This window comes from Apus apus, chromosome 8 (assembly GCF_020740795.1).
Source record: "Apus apus isolate bApuApu2 chromosome 8, bApuApu2.pri.cur, whole genome shotgun sequence".
Classification (NCBI taxonomy): domain Eukaryota; kingdom Metazoa; phylum Chordata; class Aves; order Apodiformes; family Apodidae; genus Apus; species Apus apus.
The window spans coordinates 13,352,168-13,376,189 of NC_067289.1; the positions used below are offsets into that span (position 1 = coordinate 13,352,168).

At 43.5% G+C, this 24,022-nt stretch overlaps 1 protein-coding gene across 7 annotated transcripts; it reads right to left on the minus strand.

The window, feature by feature from the left end:
• Window positions 1–1,030: 1,030 nt before the first annotated feature.
• MELTF (melanotransferrin) lies at window positions 1,031–23,117 on the minus strand. Of its 7 annotated transcripts, none has more exons than XM_051626245.1 (16): window positions 22,755–23,114; window positions 20,246–20,400; window positions 17,184–17,283; window positions 16,071–16,253; window positions 15,610–15,766; window positions 14,703–14,770; window positions 13,779–13,966; window positions 13,426–13,606; window positions 12,373–12,524; window positions 11,870–11,966; window positions 10,885–11,079; window positions 9,025–9,181; window positions 7,353–7,420; window positions 7,062–7,249; window positions 6,047–6,245; window positions 1,031–3,228 (listed from the first exon to the last, which is right to left on the minus strand). In XM_051626245.1, exons 1-16 carry the CDS (start codon window positions 22,798–22,800, stop codon window positions 1,649–1,651), a joined length of 3,714 nt encoding a protein of 1,237 aa, XP_051482205.1. In that variant the 5' UTR covers window positions 22,801–23,114; the 3' UTR covers window positions 1,031–1,648. The 7 variants fall into 7 exon arrangements, with proteins under 7 accessions (XP_051482205.1, XP_051482206.1, XP_051482207.1 ...); XM_051626246.1 differs by lacking the exon at window positions 22,755–23,114 and adding an exon at window positions 21,596–22,246; XM_051626248.1 differs by lacking the exon at window positions 1,031–3,228 and adding an exon at window positions 4,900–5,059 and having other exon boundaries at window positions 22,755–23,111.
• Window positions 23,118–24,022: the final 905 nt, after the last annotated feature.

A 24,022-nucleotide genomic window follows, 5' to 3' on the forward strand; every position in this document is an offset into this window, starting at 1 on the left:
TGGAAGATACATCTGGTGTCACGATGCTTTCATAACTACTTCTGCTCCTTCGTGAGTCATCAGTACAAACAACAGACATGCACCCCTGCCTCCCCCCAAAACATGCACCTTTAATTTACAGGCCTGTCAGTAAAGAAGGATGAAGGATGTGGGATGGACGTATATAAAGGAGACTTAACACAAAATGATTTACAAGAAAGCAAGAGCTATGTACCCTAAAAATCTAGATTGTACATTTAATTTGGAAGAAACGGACAAATCCTTCCCACAGCTTCCCTTCAGTCTGGCATTAATCTATATTCTCTTGAAAAAAACCTGGCTCATAAGATCTTATGTAAAGCTGTGTGGATGAAGGAACTGCAAAGAGCAGTACTGCCTTTGTGAGCAGAAAGAATTCAAGTGTCAGATCCGTTTCCTAGAAGGAGGTTTGACCTGCATGTGTTTGCCAAATCAGTATCTCCCAGATCCAGAAGCTCATGCAGGCAAAAATTAAAATTGCTAGTTGTGCTATACTGTTAAGCACATAGCCTCATTCTCAGCTGAAGCTCAGGGTTATTTGTATCCACTTCAAAATCAGACTGGTCTCTACTGGAGAGCCAGGATGTGATCTGTCATTCTCACTAAGCTGATTTAATGGGGGAAGCTGTCACTGAAAGGGGAAGGTGGTGCAGGGGATGCAGCTCCTCCCCAGATCCTTCCTGGCTCCCCTGCAGCAGAACTGGTGGATTTCTAACTGCAGTAAGCCAGTTCGGAGATCTCTCTGCTGAAACAGAGAGGATCAAATCCCTCCGAGTTACCCATTTTCTGCCTGGCAGCTCCTTGCCCCAGCAGAGGGCAGGGCCCTGCTGTGCACCCCTGCCAGTGCCAGAGCCACAGCAGAGCATGAGAGCTGCAGGAGGACACAAGGAAAGGACTGCCCCACTTGCCCAGCTAAACAAGACAGGCTTAATGCCATCAAAATGCAGCTTTCTCAAGCGGCTCTGTGCAATACGCATGTGGCACGTCACAGGAATGTAACCCTGGCAAGAAAGGCTAAACGGGCAAAGCTTGGATTTTAGGATTTAGCACAAGTACTTATGCTGAAGCATCTTCTGGGTTCTAAATCAGATTCTGTCAGATCACCACTGGGGATTTTTCAAAACAGAACCACCCAAGATAATATTGCAGTGCTGGTGTCTATATTGTGACTGTGATCTGGCCCAATGACTGTGAGGAGGGTCTGAATTTTTCAAAGCATAAAAATAAAGCCTTATTGAGTCAGACCAGCTTTTGTCTAGTCTCTCCAGCAGATGACTTAGTGCCTATTATCATTTAAAACCACACAATCCACAAACCCTCAGTCAGAGATTATAAGAACTTTCAAAATCTCACACAGAAAGAGCTAAGCATGAATCACAGTTTTAGTGGGCTCTGACTGCATCCTCTCTCCTCAAGAAAATTACAGATTCATATAAAACACCACAGGGGCTGAAGAACTCCAATTTTAAGCAGGTTCTAACCAGAACTGGCTATACTGGGGAATATCAGAGCAAGAGGAAAGGGAACAAAGAGACTCGGGAGCTCCCAGTGTCACCGCTTGTGCTGAAGGTGGGTCTGTGAAGAGGAAGGTCTTACAGCAGCTCAGGCAGCCCCCAAGTGAAATGAAAAGCTAGAATATTTTTCTCCTAAAATCTAAAGATGCTTGTGATCTCTCTACCTGAAGGATGTATAGTCCTAACTGACTTCTCCAATTTCCACTGAATAAGAAGGGTATTTGTGGTGGGTCTTCCATTGATAAGTGTGGAAATATCAAAGTCTCATTCTTGAACAAGACACCACATTTTGTAATTGTGGCTCTGACTGTACCAGGGATTATAACAAAAACATGACAGTCACTGCAGGTACAATTGTTTGCCTGCTGCTCTACTGTTTGGCAGAGGGTTTCTTCTTCACACCCAGCCATATCAATGACTTCTATATGTGTGTCTCTCTTCTTGATATTAAGCAGAGACCTAGGAGGCATATAGGTGTGAGCAAAGAGCAGGGAATAGTGTGTTGGGTGGCTTGAAGAGTCTGGAGAATGCAGGAGTTGCTCCAAGTGAAACAGACATGGGATGAGTCCTCCTTGGTGTAAGCACCCAAACAACAAAGCCCCAAGAACATTGAACACAACAATAACGTGTTTCCACTTTACAGCTCTGTTCTGTGACGTGCTGAACAGGACTAATGGCAGGATGAGAGGAATGAGAAACCGAGGTTCTTGGTGGCTGAACAGGGAGAGAATTGCCAAAGGAACAAAATAAAACAGCAGTAATGTTGGATTGCCCTTAGAATGCACTAACAGCCCAGATGACCCATGGCGATTTGCTCTGACCCATATCAGGTGATGGATATATTCCTTTAACATTTTAAACCCTGCACAGATGGCCAGGATATGTAAGATCCCAAACAGCATTATTCCGTTGACTGCAAAATGAGTCACTCGTGGGTGACTTCCATGCAGTGCAAGATTACGAGGATTAAGATTATACCTGAGAAAATTTAAAGGGGTTACTATAATTTTCTCATTTAGTTGACCTACCACATCAAATATGCTGCTCTCTTTGATGCTGTAGATGTTGTCTAGGCCCATGGAGGTAAAATACAAGGTGTCAGCTGTTATGAAAATAATGGCAGTGAAACACGAACATAGAACAAGCTTCAAAAAGTGGTTTATGACAGTTTTAATGCTCTTATGACAGTCAACAATTAAACCTACCCAGTAAAGCAGGGGCATTAGAGCAAAAGCCAAAAACGTTGGTCTGTTGAAAAACCCAGCAGCTGTTACAACACCTATGAGAGGGCTGCTTGTAGGCTCTGCTAAGCTGCCCCTAGACCTAGAGGAAACCAATACCATCAAAAGAGCAAAGAGAAGTCCTTCAAGTGTGTTGGTAAATGTTCTTGTATAAAATACCAGAGTAACGTATGATCCAGCAAGAAGTACCAGAGCTTTCCATGGATCTGCTTCCCAAAAAGGAGCCAATCGATAAACGCAATAGTCGAGAATGAAGGAAAAGATGGTAAAGAGAAGACGAGGTGACACAAGAAGGGTGTAGCTGTTGATGCAACTTGAACATAAGTCCAGCTGCTGCAAAGACTTGATCACCCAGTAGGTAACTCCAGATGTCACTAATGGGAAAACAACCGTTCTGCAAGGAGAGCTGGAAAGGAACTCCCAAGGATAATAGACATGTAGGTTTAAAATGTCTCCTATAGAGAAAGAGGGGAAAAAATACATACATACATAATATATTTTATTTGGCAGCTCAGCATTAGGGATATAACTTAGTGAAAGAGGCATCACCATGTAGAGCCCCTAAGCTTTTGGGGCTGGCGTTAACCTTGAAACCTTTAACAGTATACCAGTCACCTTCACAAAGCTTAAAAAAAACAAAACACCAACCAAAAAACAAACTAAACCAAAACAAAGAAGTCTGTCACGGTGACACGGTTCCAGGACACACGGCAGGAGCAGCCGCCCAGAGCCTGCAAGGATCGCTCTCCAACAACAAAGGAGCGCCCGGCGGGCTGCGCAGCGCGGTGTGACCGGTCACGCCGCAGGACGGAACGTGCCCGGAGGTCGCGCAGAGCAGCCCTGCGTCCCGCGGAAGGTGCTGCGGGCTGCCCGGGCACACGCACCCCTGGGCATCTCCCGGGCTGCGGCTGAACCGGCGCGTCGGGTCCGTCCCTGCCCAGCGCCTCGCCGGGCATGTGGGAACCGCGGGGCCTTCCCCCCCGCCCCGCCCGCCGCCTTACCGGCCATCACCTCGGGCGACTGGAAGAACTCGTCGGGGTGCAGGTAGCCGGCCTGCGGCAGCAGGCACCAGCCCGCCCGCAGCGCGGCCAGCAGCGCCCACAGCCCCCGGGCGCGCATCCCGCTCCCGGCCCCGCTCCCGCACCGCCGGGGGGCGCGCGCCCGCCGGCCCCGCGCCGCAACGGGACCCCGGCGCGCGTGCGCAGCGCCCGCCGCCCCGCACGGCGAGCGGTGGGTGCGTGCGGGACTCGCGCCTCGGGGGGCTGAGCACGCAGAGCACGCACCGCCCCTGGCCCCCGGGCCGTCACCAGCACCCGCCGCCGCCAGCCCGGCACCGGCACCGGCACGCACGGCCGCTCAGGGCGAGGGGCCCTCTGGGCTTTAACAGCGATTCTGCAGCATGAGAACTGCCCCTGCTTTGTTACACCAAACACGTTCACCAGTATTCTGTTTTAAACTGCTTTTCCGTAGTGTTGTATTCACAAGGATAATTCGTTGGAGGAATTATGGTGCAGTTCCTGCCTACAGACAAAATAATTCAAAAGACAAGAGGTGATGAATCCAAACTTTGGCACCAGTGATGCAAGAAAACGAGGCAGCAGACTCCTTCAGGAAAGAAGCAATACCTGATAACAGTGGGGTAATGACGTCAACAGCCTCACAGGCTGCAGGTCTAGCTACAGATACTATTTTAAAAGTAACTGCAAGTTAGAAAGGATCCAGTGTGGCAGAAATACACACACCAAACACATGGAACACGTATCTAATACATTAACCATATATTTGACAGATAAAGTGTAACTCAGTGTATATGAAGGCATACAGACAAGGTCATGGCTTCAACTAAATGGCCAGAAGTGTCGGGTTCCTGGCTGACAGGGAGAGCTCAGACCCAAGGACTTAAATCCTATATAATTGTGGGTTTGGGGGCTGCTGCATTGTGTCACTGCTTGCTACTGCAGACACAGCTCTAAAATCTAAAATGCAATAGCAGGAGGACAGACTTTCTCTCTTTCCCTCTAAAACCTGAGTAAGAAAAGCTGAGAAGTAGAGTAAGAGAAGAGAGAAGAAAGTGTGAGAAACTATAGTTTACCTGCCAGGCCAAAGTCTGGATAAATCATAATTACTTCTCTGTTAGTTAGTTTTCATTTATTTACATTATTATCTAGTTTTACCAGGTTTTTTAAATTACGTTGAATATCTTTTCATCCCAGGACCATGAGGTGGTAGCTGTAGTCAGGAGGATGCTGCCTGCCAGCAGCACAGCAATATTTGTTGTTACTGCAGCTATGGATAAAAATAAAAACTGAAATGCTGCAAGCCAGTAGGTATAGAAACAGTTAATCAGAAGTGATCTGCTTTGTTTCACCATCAGCAAATAAGTTTCATGCACAGGCACTCAGAGAACCACACGTAGAAAGAGGACAGTCACAAGTTTCTTGGTGGGGATTGTCAAATTACAGACCGCAGGTCAGATGACATCTCCCTCAAGCAGTGGGGGCACTGGTTGTGGAAAGTCAACAAGCTCAGCAGACACACACATCTGCCTTGGCTCTTTCCTCTGCCAACAGGTGGTCCTCCCAAGTCTCTCTGACCTTCTTTTTCATCCAGTGGCTGCAGATTCCCCTTATTGTCTCCTGGAAGGTGGAGGACCTTGCCCATGGCAAAAGACTGCAGATTGTCTTTCTGTCCAAGCCTGTCTGTCCTCTGTGCACTTACCTCTTCTGGAAGCAGAAACTGCTGCCTCCAGCAAGGGTAGGATGGAATTAAGCAGGAATGTAGGAGACTGAACATAACCAGCCAGGAGGCTGGAGAGGATTCACTAGATGAGATTTTTTGATACTGTGAACATTTTTCTACAGGTCAGAAACCCAGTATCCATCTAACAGTACCTGGGAATCCTCCAGGCCAGGGTGGTTCAACATCAGCAACGATGGCCTAGTTTTGGACTGATCTTATAAACCATGCTGACACTATTGCTGGCTTCTGCCCCAGATTCAACCCCATCCACACTGACAGGGGCAGCTTCCAGGCCCACCCCACTCCCCTGAGGAGCAGGTGCTGTTAGCACTTGCCATGCAAAGAGGCAGGAAGAGGCACTCAAATGTTAGCACAGCATGTTATCCAAACAGCAGCTTATCTGAAGAAAACACGGCAGGGCAGAGGTGGCCTGGCAGTTGCCATTTGGACCATGCTAGTCCAAGCCTTGTATCTGACATAAAGTAAGAAGGGGAACAACAGTAGTCATGAGTAGGTATTGTCTTATTTCATTACCTGCCCCAGAGCATTGTGGTGCTTGCAAGCCTTCGAGAGACTCAATATATTCACTCCCCAGCCATTCTGCATGTGTCCTCCTCTCTACTACTGGCACAATCTTAATAGTAGAATCCTTAAAGATCAAGTTTTTCCCTTGAAAAGCTGAAGAATCAAACATTTTGAATCCATTTCCATTGCTGCTATTTCCAAAGTAGACCTGAAAATAATGCAAAATTTTCAGTGTTTTGCAAGATTAACTGGCACATTCCTCTCATACAACATGAAAGACAATGAGGACTTTTTTTGTAGATTAAAAGTTCATACACAATTGCAGAATGTCTTTTTTGCATTTGCTTTTAGATGGTCCAGTAGATGAGATACAGAATTCTGCCACTGGCAATTACAAGAACAGCATTTGTGATTTTGGTTTTTTAGTCATTATCTGGAAAGTGCTGTATTTAAAAAAAGCCTTCATATTGTTGTGTAGCATAGGGTTTGGCTGCACAGGATTTCCAGAAATTACTGAGGCCTAGCATGAAGATACCCTGTACTGCTTTTAAACTAGTTAGCTTCAGTATTGTCAGGAACTTAGCTGTGGCAGCCAGGCATGGTCTGACTAGATAGTTTACCATATTCAAGGCTGTAGCATACATATACCCAGCAATGTTCTGTTGCATTCCTAGGAAAATTTCAGGATGGAAAAGTGTTAGCATGTACCCTTATTTCTTGGAGAATTTGAAGTCATGCCATTTGGTCAAACACCTTAAGCTCCAGGAGAATTACTACTGAAACCAGTGGCTGAGCAAAAAGTTGAAATCCCTTGTGCACCAGGGTGGTTTTACTAGGAGAATTCCACAGGTTGTATTTTACCTTCTCCCTCCCACTCCCAACAACAGGGCTCTGCACAGTGCACACATGGCCAGTCCCAGGATGCAGGGGACACAATATGGCACTATGGTCCTGTTGTCCTTATCCTTGGTCTGTGTTAGACCGTATGTAACTCTCCCCCACAGCATAAATTAATCATTAATACCTGGGCTTTATCCAGGAGTCCATACAGAGCAAAAATGCTGGTATCTGGGTGAACCATAACGGCCTGGGCTGGCACTTGAGCCAGGTGACACTCGGCAAACTGGGTGACTTCAGCACGGGCACCATTTGGACACAGTAACTGGAAATCACTGGATTTCAAGTTTTGGGCCCAACTATCAGTATTCTTACCTGAAAAAAGAAACTGGTCACTGTGACTCACTGAATGCTTTAGAATAAAAAGGTTCTAGAAAAATTACTGAATTGTAATAAACAGATGTGTAAAACTAAATACCATCTGTGTTTTCAAACACTGTTGAGTGCTTCACAAAGGCCACATCCCCAGAGTCCTGTGCCAGGCACCTTTAGGAAATCAAAGAAAAAATAAATTCAAAGCATCTTTTTGTGAACTTTTTTTTTTTCCTAAAAATTGATAGGTTTAGAATTTGATTTTTCTTTCATACCTTCCTGCAAACAAATGCAATGGACCCAGAGCAATAAGCCATGTTTAACATGAGCAGTTACAATCAAATGTCTTACCACCATGTGGCTTGACCCTGTCACGTGCACAACAAAGGAGTCAGTGGGTGCTGTTCTGTGCATTCCCCATCAGAAAAGACTGTTCCCAACAGATTTTGCTGTACTGCTCTGCACATTTTAATTTGCCTCAAACAGTGAGTTAATACAGAAAACACGTGACCTCTCATACTTCTAGTCAGGTTACTCTGAAGATATCCAGAGCTGAAGGGATCTGGAATCTAAGGGTGAATTTGAAGCTCATGTGAGTCACCTGTCATAACAATCTCTTTTGGAGATGATCACCCAAGCATCACAGTCAGACCCCTCCCTACCTTGTAGAAGACTGTGACCCACCACTTTTAATCAAATGTGAACCTTTTAAATACCTAAAACTTTCCACATCACTCAATGAAATAAAATCTTCTCTATTAAAAAACCCTCACAGTTTCTGGATAAATTTTGGACTATTATCAAATGCACAACCTTAGAATATGAGCAAGACTCATACAACCTGTAACAGCATTTCTTGCTTATTCATTTGGTGCCTGGTAGCTAGTTCTGCTAATCTATGAAGTACAGCAGAGAGGATCTGGAGTTTGCCTACAAGGCATATATACCACAGCCACACATTTTTCAAGAAGTAGTTATCTTAAGTCTAGCACTTGAATATTTACTAGGCAGCTGCTGTTGAAGTCTCCTCCCCTGAAGGAAAAAGACCACTCACTGCCAGCTCTGTTACATGCACCATTACCTTCAGAAGCAAAGTCCAGGAAAAGAAAATGGTAGTTCCATATCTAAGGGTTTCACAGGCTTTGGATATGGCCCCATATGTAGACGTCCACTATTAGTACACTAAATATTTATTTCATGTTGTGATATTTTCTCCCTGTACCGTTAACAAATCTTGTTTTGAAGAGGTTAAGATATTTGAACATTGGCGATAGTTGGTCGTGCTGTTCAGAAACCTACCTTCACGTACAGCTACCAATGAGTTAGGATAGTGAAGACCCACTCCTGGCACCCCCACTCTCAGCATGGACTTACAGCAGCCAGATACTGGCTACTATTAGCCTGCTTTCCTGCTAAAGCTCTTTATGGCTGACCCAACCGTTCAGTCTGTCACACTAGATTAAAGACCGATGGCAATCCTCTTGGCCCTCAACTAGGTGGGTGCTTATTGCTCTGCCAACATAGACACAGATTTGCCTGCTGGTCATCAGGCTGGCTGTGGGCCAGGAAGCTGGTGACAGGCTTTGACATGATCTAATGTAATGCCTTCTGACACAGCTGCATTGCTGCAGACACCTGGGGACACGTGTCCCGCTTCACTAACTGCACATGCAGTCTCACTGCAGCAACAAGAACTACTTTCTGCTGACTGGGATGGAAAATAGTTCCTCCTTGCATTTTGACAAGCTGACAGACTAAACAACAACTGTATTAATTACCTGAAGGCTCCACTGTAGCTGTAATAACGTTCCTGGCTACTTGCACTGCATTTGTTGTTTCCACTGTCATCTCCAATACATAGTTGACAGAGTTTTGATGGGTAATTGTCCAGCTCAGCTGAAGGCACACAGCTGGCAGAGAAAAACTCACTCACAGCTGGGGAAAGAAAGACAATCCAATGTAATGAATGAAAAGAGTGAGCTCTTCACAAGAAAGTTAGTTGCACTGTGATGAAGTTAGAACCAACACTAAAAACACCAGTTACAGCTTCCTTACCTGAATTCACAACACAACTTATAAAATTGTTGGCACCATTTACCTGTTTGTGTAAAGAAACCAGAGAGCTTCCTAGGAGATAGAAAACAGGCAAGCAAAATTTGAATTTGGAGTCCTATGTTCACAGATCCTTTGTTTGCTGTGCTACATTGCTCCATTACTAAATACAGTTTGAAAATAAAAGCAGTAAAATTCAGGACAGGGATATATTTACTGCACTGACATCCCAGAGCTGGAAGTACCACCTAGAGGGGATATGTCTGTAAAAAAAGGACCTGAGGTTCCCAGTGGATAAGCTGACCAAGAGTCAGCAGTGCTTTTGTGCCAGTGAAGGCTAATGGCAAACTGCATTGTGTCAGTGGAGCAGCCAGGGGGAGTGATGATTCTCCTCTGACACCTGTGCCAAGTTTTGAGCTCCCAGTGTTAGAAAGACATTGATATTCTAGAACAAATAAAGTGGAATGAGCATCCTACTCTCTGAGGGCTGGAGCACAAGACATTACCACACTGAGAGCTGGGTTTGATCACCCTGAAGATAAGACAACCAACTGAATTAATGACTTAATTTATATGGTGGATTTTTCAAGAAGGTAGCACGAGAAAGATACAGACCTGTTGGGAAAGGTCCAGAGAGGGGCCACCAAGATGATCAAAGGGCTGGAGCACCTCTGCTATTAAGACAGGCTGAGAGAGTTGGGGCTGTTCAGCCTAGAGAAGAGAAGGCTCTGGGGAAACCTTATAGCTGTCTTCCAGTACTTGAAAGGGGCTACAGGAAAGCTGGGGAGGAACTTTTCATAAGAGAAGATAGTGATAGGACAAGGGGTAATGTTTTTAAACTCAGAGAGGGGAGATTTAGGTCACATATTAGGAAGAAATTCTTCACTATAAGAGTGGTGAGGAACTGGAATGGATCGCCCAGGGAGGTTGCTGATGCCCCATCCCTGGAGGTTTTTAAGGCCAGGTTGGATGAGGTTTTGTGCAACCTGGTCTAGTGGTAGGGTTCCCTGCTCATGGCAAGGGAGTTGGAACTTGATGATCTTTAAGGTCCCTTCTAACCTTAGTGATTCTATGATTCTATGAAGATAGACCCAATCTTTCTCAGAGATGCAGAGCAAAAAGGTGAGAAGCAACAGATCAAAGTCTCTGTTTAGATACAAAGAAGAAATTCTTCATACCAAGGATGGTCAAACACTGGGTCAGTGCTCCAGAGAAGTTGTGTGTAATCTCCACCCTAGGAATTACTCAAAGCCTATCTAGACATGGGCAATCTGATCTAACTGGACCTGATTTGAGCAGTTGCTTGGACTAGATGACCTCTAAAAGTCCCTTCCAATCTAAATCAACCAATGATTCTGTGATAAAGGAAAGAGGGAAAGAAATACTTTCACGGGAGATATAACATTCTCAGTATGACTCCTCCCACTAGTCTACTCGGGTGGCAAACTTAAGATTTCACAGTGTCACGCTAAAAACACATCCCTTCATGAACAGATCAGCTTAACATCAAGCTGTGGAATATCAAAATTACTTCCTTAATTAAAGTCTATAATTAGGCTTTTTGGTATGAAGTACTGCTGTCTTACCTTGAGGAATATTACAGTCTCTGGTCTTAATAACACCTCTCTTAATTAGCATCCCAATGGGAATATTCCATCCAGCATTTCTCCCCAGTCCTGTGTGGCAGGACTTCTTCCCCTTTAGGTCACGGATGGTGAAAGCATTGGATGCATTTCGCTTCACTACTATCACCGCGTAGTACGCGCTGCCGCTGTCCTCAGCTTGCAGAAAAAACAGAACACACTTCAGCTTCCCTGAAGCATTCCCTAGATCCACCACACTTACATGGTGCCAACTTTAATTGCACCAACACTCAGCTAGTCAGGAATTATGAATGTACATGCAATTACTTTTCATTTCTACCTCACAATGCTGCATTCACTCACGGCCTCTGTGCACTTGGACCGAGTGATCTCATGATGAATACCAAAGTGTTCCTGTTCACATCAGCTCTTACAAACACATCCCTCTGAAAAATAATGCTTGGGTCCATAGTGGCTTAGCAAAACTTTGCTTTAAGAAGTTGTTTTTATGTGAAAACTCAAATCTGTATTAAAATTTCCATGAGTTTTGCACCGTACTGAAGTGCTGCCTTGGTGACACAATGACCACAAGCCCTCTTTTCACTGGTGACTCAAGTAGCCACATGGACTGGAAGAATTTGCTTCTAAGTAGAATCTATTGTGTAATTTCTGTGGTTTTGTGAATACTGATTTTTTCCATTGTAAATATTTTTTGGGGAAGTGAAAATACAAATAAAGATGTACAAGACTCAAAACTGCCAAAGACTCAACCTGGTCCTGCAGCAGGACAGATAAAAGTTGCCACAAAGTCACTGTAGGAACCCATCCCATATTTACTTCCTCCTCTATCCATGATGTGAGGATAGTAATACTCATTTCCTTCGAAAACAACTTTCCCAGCAGGGCTAAGGAACAGAGGCTGTGCTTTTAGAGCTGTTTTCAAACAACCTGGAAAATTAAGGGCTGTATTTATGTTTCCTGACCTTACCAGAGTAACTTTCTCCAGCAGCTGGTACAAGGCCATATGTCTTCCCAGCTGTGTAAATATCAGCTCCACCCAGAACAACAGTATCACTTTCCTTTTTCTGAAAAATAAAATGTGGGATTTCTGTGAAAAAACAGTAGATACCTTCCCTGCTACAACTAAGACATCTCTAGTATCATAACTATTGCATCTGAAATGGCAACTCTGACAGTACAACAGCAATACACTGCTAAAGAAACCCCCCAAAACCTGCATAAAGCATCATCACTGAAATGGGGACAAGATATTTCATACATACAGGTTGAATTAGATGGGCAATAATGCCCTCATCACAACTGAAGATCATGAGGGTTCAGGCCCATCCATACCATGTGAGCCACAGATCACCTCCTTGTAATTCAGTATTCCTGCTGCTCACCTAAGCGCATGTCTCTCTGAACCTAACTACCCAGCAGAGAGCAGCTTATGGGAATTTGATTTATTGCACAAGGACTCTAGCAGCCTACCTGGATCAGTTTCATGCACTCTTCCTTTGTCTTGGCTGAAATACACTGAATTGCTGGTTTCAAATTCTTTTTCTTAAAGGCAATGGCCATTTCACCACATTTCCAAATCTCCTCAGTGGATACAACACACCAGTTCAGGCTTTCTGGCAAGGCTGCACAAAATTGGAAAGGAAATAGTACAGTTCATTTTCTTTGTAATAGACAAGGAGGGACTCAACTGCCCACTGTCACCTCTCCCCAGCTCAGACTTACACTTGATTAGGCACTGCAGAGCTCTCCAGACTAGTGCTGTGTCCACACTGCAAACCTATCCATAGCAAAGGGACAAGAACTCCTACAATTGCTGACCATTAAGCACAGCCATAACGTGTTAGCTGAGTGCAGCAAAACCACACCCTGAACACAGGCTTCCACAGCCCTGACAGTCACTGAGCAGCCTTCTAGAAAAGACAAGTCCAGGTGATGGGGGACTTTGCCACAGCACAGAGCACATCAGAGAGACTCAGTTGCATAATTATTAAACTTTAGTCAGGGCTTCTTACAGCCTGTGGTTCTGACTTTGCCAGAATGCAAACTGTATATTCTTCTGATAGTATAAAACACTGTAACCTTTCAATAAAAAGCAACTGAGGATTTCTTCAGCTTCTGGAGGAAATTCTCTGCTAGGAAACCATTAATCCATCCTTTATAGACTACCTGAGGATTTACACAGCAACACATTACAATTTCCCCTTGTTAGCAGGTAAGAAATGGAATACCAGGTGGCAGTAGCAGCTTCCCAGATTAATGAATCTCATACACCAGAAAGGGTAGGATATGCCTACATCTTGTAGCACAAAGTGAAAGTGGGCCAATTTCATCATAAAGTGAAATATCACACTGCAACGTGAAACTGTTTCTAGGTCAAAAAGTGACCTTTCTTTATGTTCAAACATTAGACTGGCATCTTGCCACAACCCTCCATGAGTCCAAAGAAAACAAAGCAGAATAAAGATGGTATTTGTTATCAGCTATTTTTGTTCTTGGGTATGAATAGGAATCAAGACAACTTACTGTTGGGGTTGCAGCTCAGAGCTTGCATAGCATGAAAATACTCATCACCCAGCCATGCCTGGTAATTCTGAGCTGTGATTGCAACAAGCTCTATGGTGGAGTCTCTGAACAGAAGATTCTGGGCACCATAGGCTGCAGAGTCAAACATCTGAAACTTGGTGCCTAACCCATTAAATCTTCGCTGTAATATTAAAAGAAAGAAAAAAGCACCTGTCACAAATCCCTCTACTCGGGATGTGACAACCCATACCCCTTCAAGCCCCACAGAGCTGAAGGTCCCCAAATATCCTGTTTTTAGTTCCGCCAGGCAGATAGGAGAACTCCTGTAAAATGATGAAAAAATGGTGCCCTACTTGTCCCTGGTTCAGGAGCTGGAAGACAACTGCCCCATCTGTATCAGGCCGCACAACCACGGCACGAGCTGGGATTCGGGCCAGGTGGCAGGTCCTCCACTCTGTCACATCAGCTGTGTTGCCACTGGGGCACAGAAGCTGGAAGTCCTGGGAGCGAAGCCGCTGGGCCCAGGAAAAAAGACTTCTTCCTGAAATCAGACAGAACACGCTTGTGGAACGGACGTCAGGTGAGGCTGATGCTTCCTAGCTCCACATCTGGTTCAAGTATCACATACAGAGCAGAAAACATCTCCAGAGCATCTTTGAACTCTTCCTGACTGCACAACATATCCTATGCATCTATGTGATCTTTTGTTGTCTTATCAGAAACACCAGATTAAAGAGCTTAACACTTGTGAGACTGCACAGAACTGCACTGGGGTCGGTAGCAGTATCAAGAGCATCCCTATGTCTAGGAACACATGCAACATTGTTTTTTCCCTGTAAGTGATGGTCAGATCGGCCCATGATATTAAAATAACATGATGCTCAAGGAAGTTTTCACAAAGTGCCAGATAGGGGAGGCCACATCTTGTTAACTTTCTGCTAGTCTCTGCTGAAATCCTTGGAAAGGTATGAGCAACATGCCAAGGTCTGTAGAAAACTAAGAATTCAGTGCTGCTTGAGCTCTCTTTCCTGAAAGAGCTTAAGATTCCACCCCTAAAGTTTACTGAAACTACAAAGCACTTTATAAAGAAAAAGGAACACCAGGTCTTCTTTATCTCCTGTAGCAGACATCAGTAGGTTAATCTGGTTTTGCTATTAGAGCATTTTTTGCTGATTCCTCAATTCAAAATAAATCAAGCATTTGACATTACATTGCCACTACAGACACCGTGCTCCAGACCTTGGAGCCACTATTCAACAAGCTTCTGAATTACTTACCATCAGTATTTTCAGGCACTGTGCTGTGCTTCACAAAAGCAACTTCTCCAGCACCTTCAGCCAAACACCTAATAAATATAAATCCAACCACAACGATGCGTTACAAAGCACATGCACTGCTCACTGCCAGCTGACAGCCAGAGGGCTGCATGCTACGTTCCATCAGCCACAGCCACTGACCTATTTCCTTGTGCCCAGAGTTTTGCTCAAGGCAGAGACCAGTGGCTGTTACAGCATGAAGTAAACCATCACTGTCATTTGGTGAACATGGACAACATGTTCAGTGCTGCCTGGGACAAACACCATGACCTTCCAGGAGAGTTCTCTGTGTAAGGCGGTTGCACAATCCTTTGGGGAATATACAGGGAGGAGCAAATGTTTCACATAAGCAAATTCTGCTCTTGCTCAGTCAATGCTAGTACGCAGGGACTGGGAGCTACACCACAGCACAGGGACATGAAGAAGTAACATAAGGGAAAGACTGGTGTGCAAAAACAGAGGGCAGAGCAACTCAGTAATTCAGTGCAACTGAGATGGGATGCCTGAAATAGCTGAGCAGGGCAGCAGTTCAGCTCATCAGGCTTTACTGTGCAAGGTACAGCCTGCTGAAACACTCAGCTTTGTGTTAACAGCTGCTGGACAAAGGAAAGAGCAATAGGATTTCCCTGCCCAGTAAAAGTGCTAAATATCCATTTGGTTTTAATACTCTAATACCTGAAATAGTGGGTTTAGAATTACTTTTGTTCATTCTCTAGGTTTAAAGCATGACGTTCTAACACAACAGCACATCTCCTAATCAGATCAACTGGAAGTTCTCTGGTTTCAAATTCCTGTCAGTGAGGCCTGGACATGTTGGCTATAGATAAGAGCATAGAAATGAAAAAGTTGTCAGAACCATGATTTTTACCTGAAAGCCCCACTGTAGTCATAGTATCGCTCTTGGGAATTCCGTGCACATTTGTTCTGCCCAGCAGAATCCCCTTTGCAGAGCTTACAGAGGGATTTGGGATAGTTTATACCATTTGCTCCAGGAACACAGCTTACACTGAAGTAGTCACTTACAGCTGAATATGAAATGAGAATGAGAAATTTTTAGCAATGAATAAAAATCCTATAATCTCATTTTAACAAATCTAGGCAGAACATCTCTTAACAATATTTAGAAGGTGTAAGTAATTTTGTTCTTAAAAGATCGTTTCCAAGTTTAAGAAAAACAACCCTGCAGCCTTCATCAGACTTAGGTTTATTCCATCTTACCAGGAGAATCAAAGCCAAAGAACAAAACAGCACCTAGAACATAACATTTCTGTCCCAAGACCTTATGAAAAGGCACTGCTAAAGAACAGAACTTAGCCTTGTAACTCCTACCTTTTGGAAGGTCACATCCCATTGCTGCCAGGCGTCCACTGTCCATCAGATAACCCACTGGGACATCCCAGCCAGCAGTTCTGTTGATGCCTGTGTGGCATGAACTGACACCCTTCAAGCTGTTGATGGTGATGTTGGAGCTCTTTCTTGCCACAGCCACGGCATAGTAGGAAGTTCCAATCTCTGCAGCACAGGAAGAAAGGGAAGCAAGCAAAGTAGTCTCACAGTGGCATTACAGTGAGAGACACTGATGTGTGGCCTCTTGTGTCTTCTTCTCTACCCACAGGCAAGTCTCATTGTTCACATCCTTGGTGGGAACCTGCTGACCATAAATGAACGTCCCCTGTTATCTCTTGAATATTAAATATCTTAGTTAAAGGTCACAGGTAATCTGCTTTAACTTGGAAGGTCACCCTGCTTTGAAAGGGAGGTGGGATGAAAGACATCCAGAGGTTCCTCCCAAGAAGACAAACCAAATCCCACTCCAGCTCATAATAGCGTGGTGGGACATCAGTGCCTGCAGATGGCTTCAAGAGCTGTTCCTTCCCTTGGGTCTCTAAAAGTTATGGGGGACATCTTCCAGCTCTGAACTACACAAACATGTTGATACTAAGCCCATAGTCAGGATGACAAATCACCACTGAATTATTGTCTCTGTCTTGAAAGGAACTCAAAGCTTAAGGAAACCAGGAGGAGAATCTATCACTTTCTTCCAGCAGATAATCATATACATTATTAAAAATAAAATTCTTCTCATTTATGCGATTGAGAAATAAACCAAACAACAATTTATACTTAGCAATTCATTAATCTGTCTGCAAAGTACGGAACAGTAAGCAGTGAGACAATTAAAAATAAACAATCAAACAACAACAAACCTCAAACAGGAATGGCTATTTTGACCTGTTTCAGGACAAACTCTACCTCAGTCCTGCATCTTCTGTTTCCTCCACAAACATTCTGTTATGAGAAGGAACATCCAAGAGGGAACCTGACCATTACCTACTGTTTAGAGTTTGAGAGGAGGATCCCAAAATAAAATGAAAACAATAAAAATGTGTAAGAAAAAAAGCAGATATTAAGTAACATGAAAGTTACTTAGTCAGAATATACCTTGATCATATACTTCCCCAACCACAGGTTTCAGACCATGCTCCTTTCCAGCCTGGTAAATCAAACGGCCATCCAGTGTCACTGCATCTGCCAAATCATCCTGTGCAGACATGTTGAAGATAAATTATCAGTATTTCTCAACAGCCAGAAGCAGAGGACATATGAATTTAATCTCTATTATGCGATTTCTTTTCTCCAAGAAGTTCTTCTAAGGGCACTCAAATTTCTAAAGAACAATTACCAAGTGGGATTTTAGAACTTCAAAACCACCTTCCTTGAGAAATAATGCAGAAGCCAGACCTGGCCCATGTTGGCCTCACTTGTCTTCATAGTCCCAAAAAATCTTAGAAATGGTTCCTACAGCCCTGTGATTAATCTAAAGGCCCATAAGTTTGGAATTTTGTTCATTTCTATAGCTGGTGCCCCAAAGCTTGAAGATTTCAAGAAAGTAAATGTAATTTTTGAGGTCATACAGATAGTTTCCTGGGGCTACAAAATCTGAATGCCCAAGTTCACTCAAAAGCAACCTTAAAGCACTGTAGCTTTGGAGATGTGTGTGCCTGCTGGCTGGTATCTCAGCAGAGAAAAAGCCACACATTTTGGGAGAAGGGAAGCAGATGGCTGTGCATTTCAGAGGAGGAGAAAGCCATCTAAAAAGGACCATTGAAAGTGGGGGAATACAAATCTGGGGCATCCACTGCTGGGAAGGTGTCCAACAATACCGTTATAATTTCAGCTGACTGTAACAGGTGAAATGGACATCTGACAGTGAGAGGAAGAAGGGCAGGTGGGAGCTAGAAGGGTATGACCCTCAGGGAGAAGAAAATGAGCCTCTATAATTGCAGGTGAACAAAAAACCAGTGCAGATGAAACGGGAAGGCCTGGCCACAGAAGACAACAACTTGATTAGGTGGACATATTGCCACATGAGACAACATTTTCTGATTGGAAAGCTGAGCCTTTGAGATCCATTTAGCAGAAGAACCTCCAACAATAGCTTGTGTATAAGTAACAGTGTACAAAATCACAGAACAAGACAGAAAAAATGCCTATTGTATTTAACACAAAGTAGTTTAGATGCTACAGACCTCTTCCCTTTAAATGCCCACAATCACTGCTGAGGTGATGCATCAGCAGTGTGGGTATTTTATTTTTTTTCTGTAGCAAGCATTTACCAATACATTTAAGAAAAGAACAGGATATTTTTTGCTAAGTGTATGCGCAATGGCAATACCTGCTACTTATTTTCAGAAGGACTTCATTTCTGTGTGTCACAACATTTGAGAATTATCTACAGAAGTGTTCAAAGACCTGAAGAATACCTCTGGTCACATTAAATATTGTCAGGTTCCCTAGTTTAATGTTTAGACATTTCTCAATTTTTAAACACATTCAAAGAAGAAGGGTTTTTACTTTATCCCTGTGCTAATACATTCACAGGACTAAGTCCAAGTTATGCAGTGTTATAAAGCAGCATATCTTTGCCTCTTCAGCCATTGCATTCCACTCTCTTTTTGTCTTTAAAGAGCAGAGTTCAGTGCAGATGCAGACTCAGGGGTTCCACAGAGAAGGACAGCTTAACCATCTAGTAGATTATTAGCACAAGAAAAAGAGGTCTCAAGGACAAAGCCTTGTCTGAAGCCTTACAGTGAAGATCCATTTTACCAGAAAGCTACTTACTCATGCCATCTGCCTGCAGGTTTCTGAGTTCAGCTAATCAAGTTTTAGAGGAATCCAAGGTTTTTAGATAGGTGCCTGCTGATTGCAGTGACTTACAAATGCAATTGTGTGCACTGTATTGCAGAAGCATACACACATCAGCCCTTTTGATAACCTGCTTCACAGAGTCTAACAGGGCCCTGGTGGAATGCAGCCACCAGCCCAGTGGTCTTAGAAAGACCTGTTATTAGAAAGTATTTTCTGTCTGATTCCAAGGTAAGATCTTTATCTGCTCTTAACATTCTTCAATACAGTCTTGATTCCCTTGCTCAAGAACAGTATTTATCATTAGGCAATGCAGGCGTTTTAGTAGTCAGAAAATTCTTCTGCTTCTGTTGCCAAAAGAATTACAATATTCCAATTTCTGCAATTTGTTCCTATTTTTTTCTGGTCACACAACCACTTGCCTCATATCTCCCTTCAAACTAGCTTGCCAGGCCTTGTTTTGTGGCTCTGAACCTCTTGTCCTTGACAGGCTGAATCTCCTCCACAAAACCCTGATTTTTGGGCATGTCTACACAGGATATACAAAGATAATTCTTTATTAACACAGCCAGCCATCCTCTCCTTCCCCCATACTCTTTCAGTGAAGATGACTACGATTACCTGATGCCACATTTCCTTCAATATCCCCTTGTTGCCTTCCACTCTCTCCTAAGGAGGGAATTACATCCCATACATCATTTTGCAAAGCCACATGTTTACAGTCTTTAAGACCTTCCCCAGAGCCATGCTCCTTGTGGAAACTGAGCATGCTCTTGGCAGCTGAATTAATACAGCTGGGTTTGTGTGCCCTTTGCCCACCCTACTTGCTGGTTTGTCTCTCTCATACTCCAGTACTAGAAGATTTTATTTGGCTTTACACTCATCTCATCTGTATATACAGCAATTTCCATGATGGGGCCCTGAAATGGCATTGTGATTCAGAATTTATTGAAATGCAATCTACTTATAAGCTCAGCACCACAGCTTTAACTACTATCTGCATCTTACAACTCCATCCCTTCTTAAATACCTGCTAAATAAATCTGACAATTCCCAAATCAAAGATTAGCATTTGAGAGGAAATATTTAAGACCTTCGCTGTGTTCCTAATGACTGGCCATGTATGTCTGGCCCAACAGATGACACAGGGCCATTCTGACATTCAGGTTTATATGGATAACTTTGTGTCTTTTAAAAAAGATATGCTTTGATTTTTCAGAGTCATGAACGTTGGGAAGCATATGGTGAGCTGCCTGGATCATCAGACACTCATGGCTGGGCTGTGTGCATCACCACTGGATTATGATTAAGTACATGGGGAAATAAAATCAAGGACACTCCTGTCACTAACAACTCACCTTGATCATCTGGGTACAGTTAGCAGGTGACCCCCCCTTTGTACACTCCAGAGGGGGAAGGATGCCAGCCTCACTAAAGGCTTTACTCATGTCATTACACTTGGAAAGCTCTTGCTCAGACACAGTGCACCACCGGACACGTTCCAGGCCAAGAGCTGCAAACACAACGCCAAGAGAAAACATGGTAAAACACAAGCAACAGAGCTTACCATTCAAAGGTTCCCAAAGTGCCAACACTTCATTCTGTTCCTCTTCCCAAAATAGAAAGAAATCAGGGGTCTTTCAACAATGAATCTTTAGAGGTGGTTCCCACTTCGATTCAGATTAACATAAATACTGAAGTTCTTTGGAGTGGAAACAGAATAGGCTCAGACTCAGATACTGAAACCTCGTACTTGTTTCTGACACAAGAAATGTGGGTACCATGGAATAGGTCAGGGTGTCCAGACTATCCTGAAAACCTTCCAGAACACATGATCTTTTCTTGAGTCAAAAGTGCTAAAAATTTTTATTTACAAAGATATACTACAAAACCAAAGAGATTGCCCAAAGACAACTCTGCCTCAAGCACTGCTAGTTAGTATCTGGAATCCTGCCCGAGCCCTTTTTGGTCTGAATAAAAAAAGCTATCTTAGGTGCTCAAGAGCCTCACCACCCAGCTTATTATGAAAAGTAAACTTGTCCCTTCAAAACACTCTTTCATAAGAGGCTGTTTTCCACAGTCATGAAAAGGGGGGGATAGTTCCATGAATGACAAGACTGAAGTTGAGTAGCAGAGATTCCATTAGCCAGTGAAGAAAGGTGTCTTTCAGCAGGCCCAAACACCACCCTTTCAAGCACCAAAGCTGCAAACACTTAGTTGTTTTGTAAGGATATGTCCCCAACTGTGCAGCGGTACATAAACCGCATCCGCAAGTGTGGCTTATGCTGATAAACAAGCACAGATCATTCTTCTAAACATGAGGCATCACATGCCACTGCTTTTCTACAAGTTCTATTTTTAAGTTGGTGTTTGCTCTAAGTTATTTGTCACATGGCTTTCTAAAAACTCTAACTGGCCCTCTACTTCCCCACCATCATCATGCAGTTGAGACTCCACATTTAATTCTACAAGCTAAAACTACTCCACTAGTGCTCAGTAGTAGCACATTTTCTGACTTATGACTGCAGACTAACGAGACCATTGATGCCACTCAGCTTGTTTTGCACCGATACTGAAACACGAGGGGCTGGCTTGTTGTTCCACAGCAACTCAGAGCCAACTCTGCTGCTGCCAACAAACATTAAGTCAGACTTGGAAAGCTCACAGTTAGTTTTCATGTGCTAGTAGAGGGAGAAACAACTGCCCACCTCTGAGGTCCAGGAACTCTTGGGACAAGAGGAAGACCCTAGGTTTTCATTGATAAAGGGTTTTGGGTTTTTTCTTCTCTACACAAGCAAGTGGAAATTAAATAGGGGTCTTAGTGCCTCAGATAATGCATGGATTGTAGCAAGGAATCATGAGCCATATACACCTGAAACATGAAACAAAGCTCATTTGGCTCCATATTTCAGCCAAAATAGTGGAACAGCATGAATTCGTTGCTTTTTACCTCTCACTCATCTAAAAGAGGTAATTCATTTGTCGCTTTCCAAACTGCTCAACTGCTGTTCCAGGAAAGAGAGAGCCTGGGCGATGTTCTGTTTCCTTCCTTACAAGCTAATCCATTTGAAGTGAGCTTGAGCACAGAAAAAGTCTGCAGTTAGCCTGTCTTCCGACTGCCAACCAAGAGCATCTTAAAACAGAAGTTCAGACTGAACCCAAGTTTCTTCACAATTCTGGCCCTTCTGTATATATGTAGATAAATACAAAGCATGAAACAGCAGAAGTTAGCAACTTCCATTTGAAATACACTCAAAGTTCTAAACACACAACTGTTACTGGGAAACATCCAATTAACTCCTTTGTTGAAAGTAACAGTACTTCATTGTGTAACATAACATCAAATGGTTATTAACACAGCTATTAATACACTATTAAAGGCTTTCAGCAGCAACAATGTAAAAGAAATAAATAAGCAACTAGTATAATTTCTTTTTGAAGAATTGCAGAGTGCTTCAGAAACAGCATCTACACCTTCAGTGAAATTACAAACATTTGTCATTAGAATTTGGGAATGACAGGAGAAAGCCAACCTGTCACACAAAGTATGATTAGTAGAATAAGGCCATTATTTGTATTTTAACAAAATAAATGTCACAGAACTGTTCACACTTGTGAGAAACAGATGCCATCAAACCAAAATAAGTAGATTCAGTGCTGAGGAAATATTTACCACCAATGAGCCAAGACACATGCATGTGCTCAATACAGCTCTTTCTACTCCTTTACTGTTTTTTCTCTTCTATTTCTTTTCCTGGCCATATGAGATCGGTTCTGAAGTGGTTCTAGTTTTCCTCTACTCTCTCGTATCACAAAGTCAACCCCAAAGACACCATGCCAAAGCAAAAGTTTTTGGAGGGTACTTACCAGCATTAAAGAAGAGAAGACAGAAGACATTTCTGGAGCTCTTCATGGTGAAAATTTTGGGATTTGTGCTTTTTCCAGCCTACAGAACCCCCAGAGATCAAGGCTTCTGTAAATATGCTCTCCCCAGCCTGCTCTTTGGTGAAAACCAGCAGCTTTCGATTGCGCATGCACTTTGTTCACCAATTTATCTTGCTTTCCTTGGCACATGTCACCTACAGGGGAAAAAAGCTCACCTCTCCGTACACCACCTCTACTCTCACAAAAAAAATCAGACTAGGAAATTGCAAAATATCTGACACCACTGAGGTTGTTACTGCTTTAGCACCACCTACAGACTTAGACAAACAGCTGCACACCAACTCACAGGGGTAAGGCAGGGCTGGGTAAAGAAATCCTCATATTAATTATGAGTTCTAGGTATTCTCTGTGTTTGGGCTTAGTAAGAAAAAAAGGTTCGAGACAAGCATTTATCTCACAGAACTGATGGTCACTTTTTTTTGCCACATTCTCAGCATTGTCATGAATTTCCCAAAGCCATAACAAGAAAGCCAAGCTCTTGACAACAGTGAAACCTGTACACTCTACAGGTGGTACAGTGAGTGCTAAGTTCACATCTCCTGAAATTTAATAGCAAGTGCTATGAAATAGCTGAAGTAGTTTGATTTTTTTTAAGGTTTTAGAGAAGACCCAGGAAGGCTTCTCTCTTCCAGAAAGAGTGAAAACTCTGCTGGCAATAGCTCTGTAAAAAGCTCCATGACTTTTAGAGTAGCTTTCACAGAGAAACACTCCTTTGTGCTGACTTTTTTTTCTCTTAATTTCTTGTTAGTCAATGAACTGCAGCTGCCTGTAACACTTTGTTTAGACAAAAGCCATTTGGTCCTGTTTTGCACTGCTGGCTGCTATTCCTCAGCTCAACACCCAACCAGCAGAAAATCTGTTGTACTGCCATGAATCCCCATGCACGTCTCTGCCATCTTCTATCAAGGGCATGCAAAAACAATGTATCTGAGTGTGTCCTTCTGACAGTCCACACATCCAGCAGGGCTGCACAGATGCTTCCAAGAGTTAGTTACTTAGCTGCTTCCTTCATTGTGAGGGTGGTGAGACACTGGCACAAATTGCCCAGAGAAGCCGTGGACGCCCCATCCCTGGAAGTGTTCAAGGCCAGGATGGATGGAGCTTTGAGCAACTTGGTCTAGTGAAAGGTGTCCCTGTCCATGCAGGGGGGATGGAACTAGATGATCTTTAAGGTCTCTTCCAACCCAAAC

Excerpts from the sequence above, each read along its gene's own strand:
- MELTF (XM_051626245.1), bottom strand. The coding sequence starts at position 22,800 with ATGAAGAGCTCCAGAAATGTCTTCTGTCTTCTCTTCTTTAATGCTG. Across the intron at positions 13,607-13,778 it reads AGCTCCTGAACCAGGGACAA|CGAAGATTTAATGGGTTAGG; the intron begins GTAGGGCACCAT and ends TTAATATTACAG. Across the intron at positions 6,246-7,061 it reads GACTCCTGGATAAAGCCCAG|GTCTACTTTGGAAATAGCAG; the intron begins GTATTAATGATT and ends CATTATTTTCAG.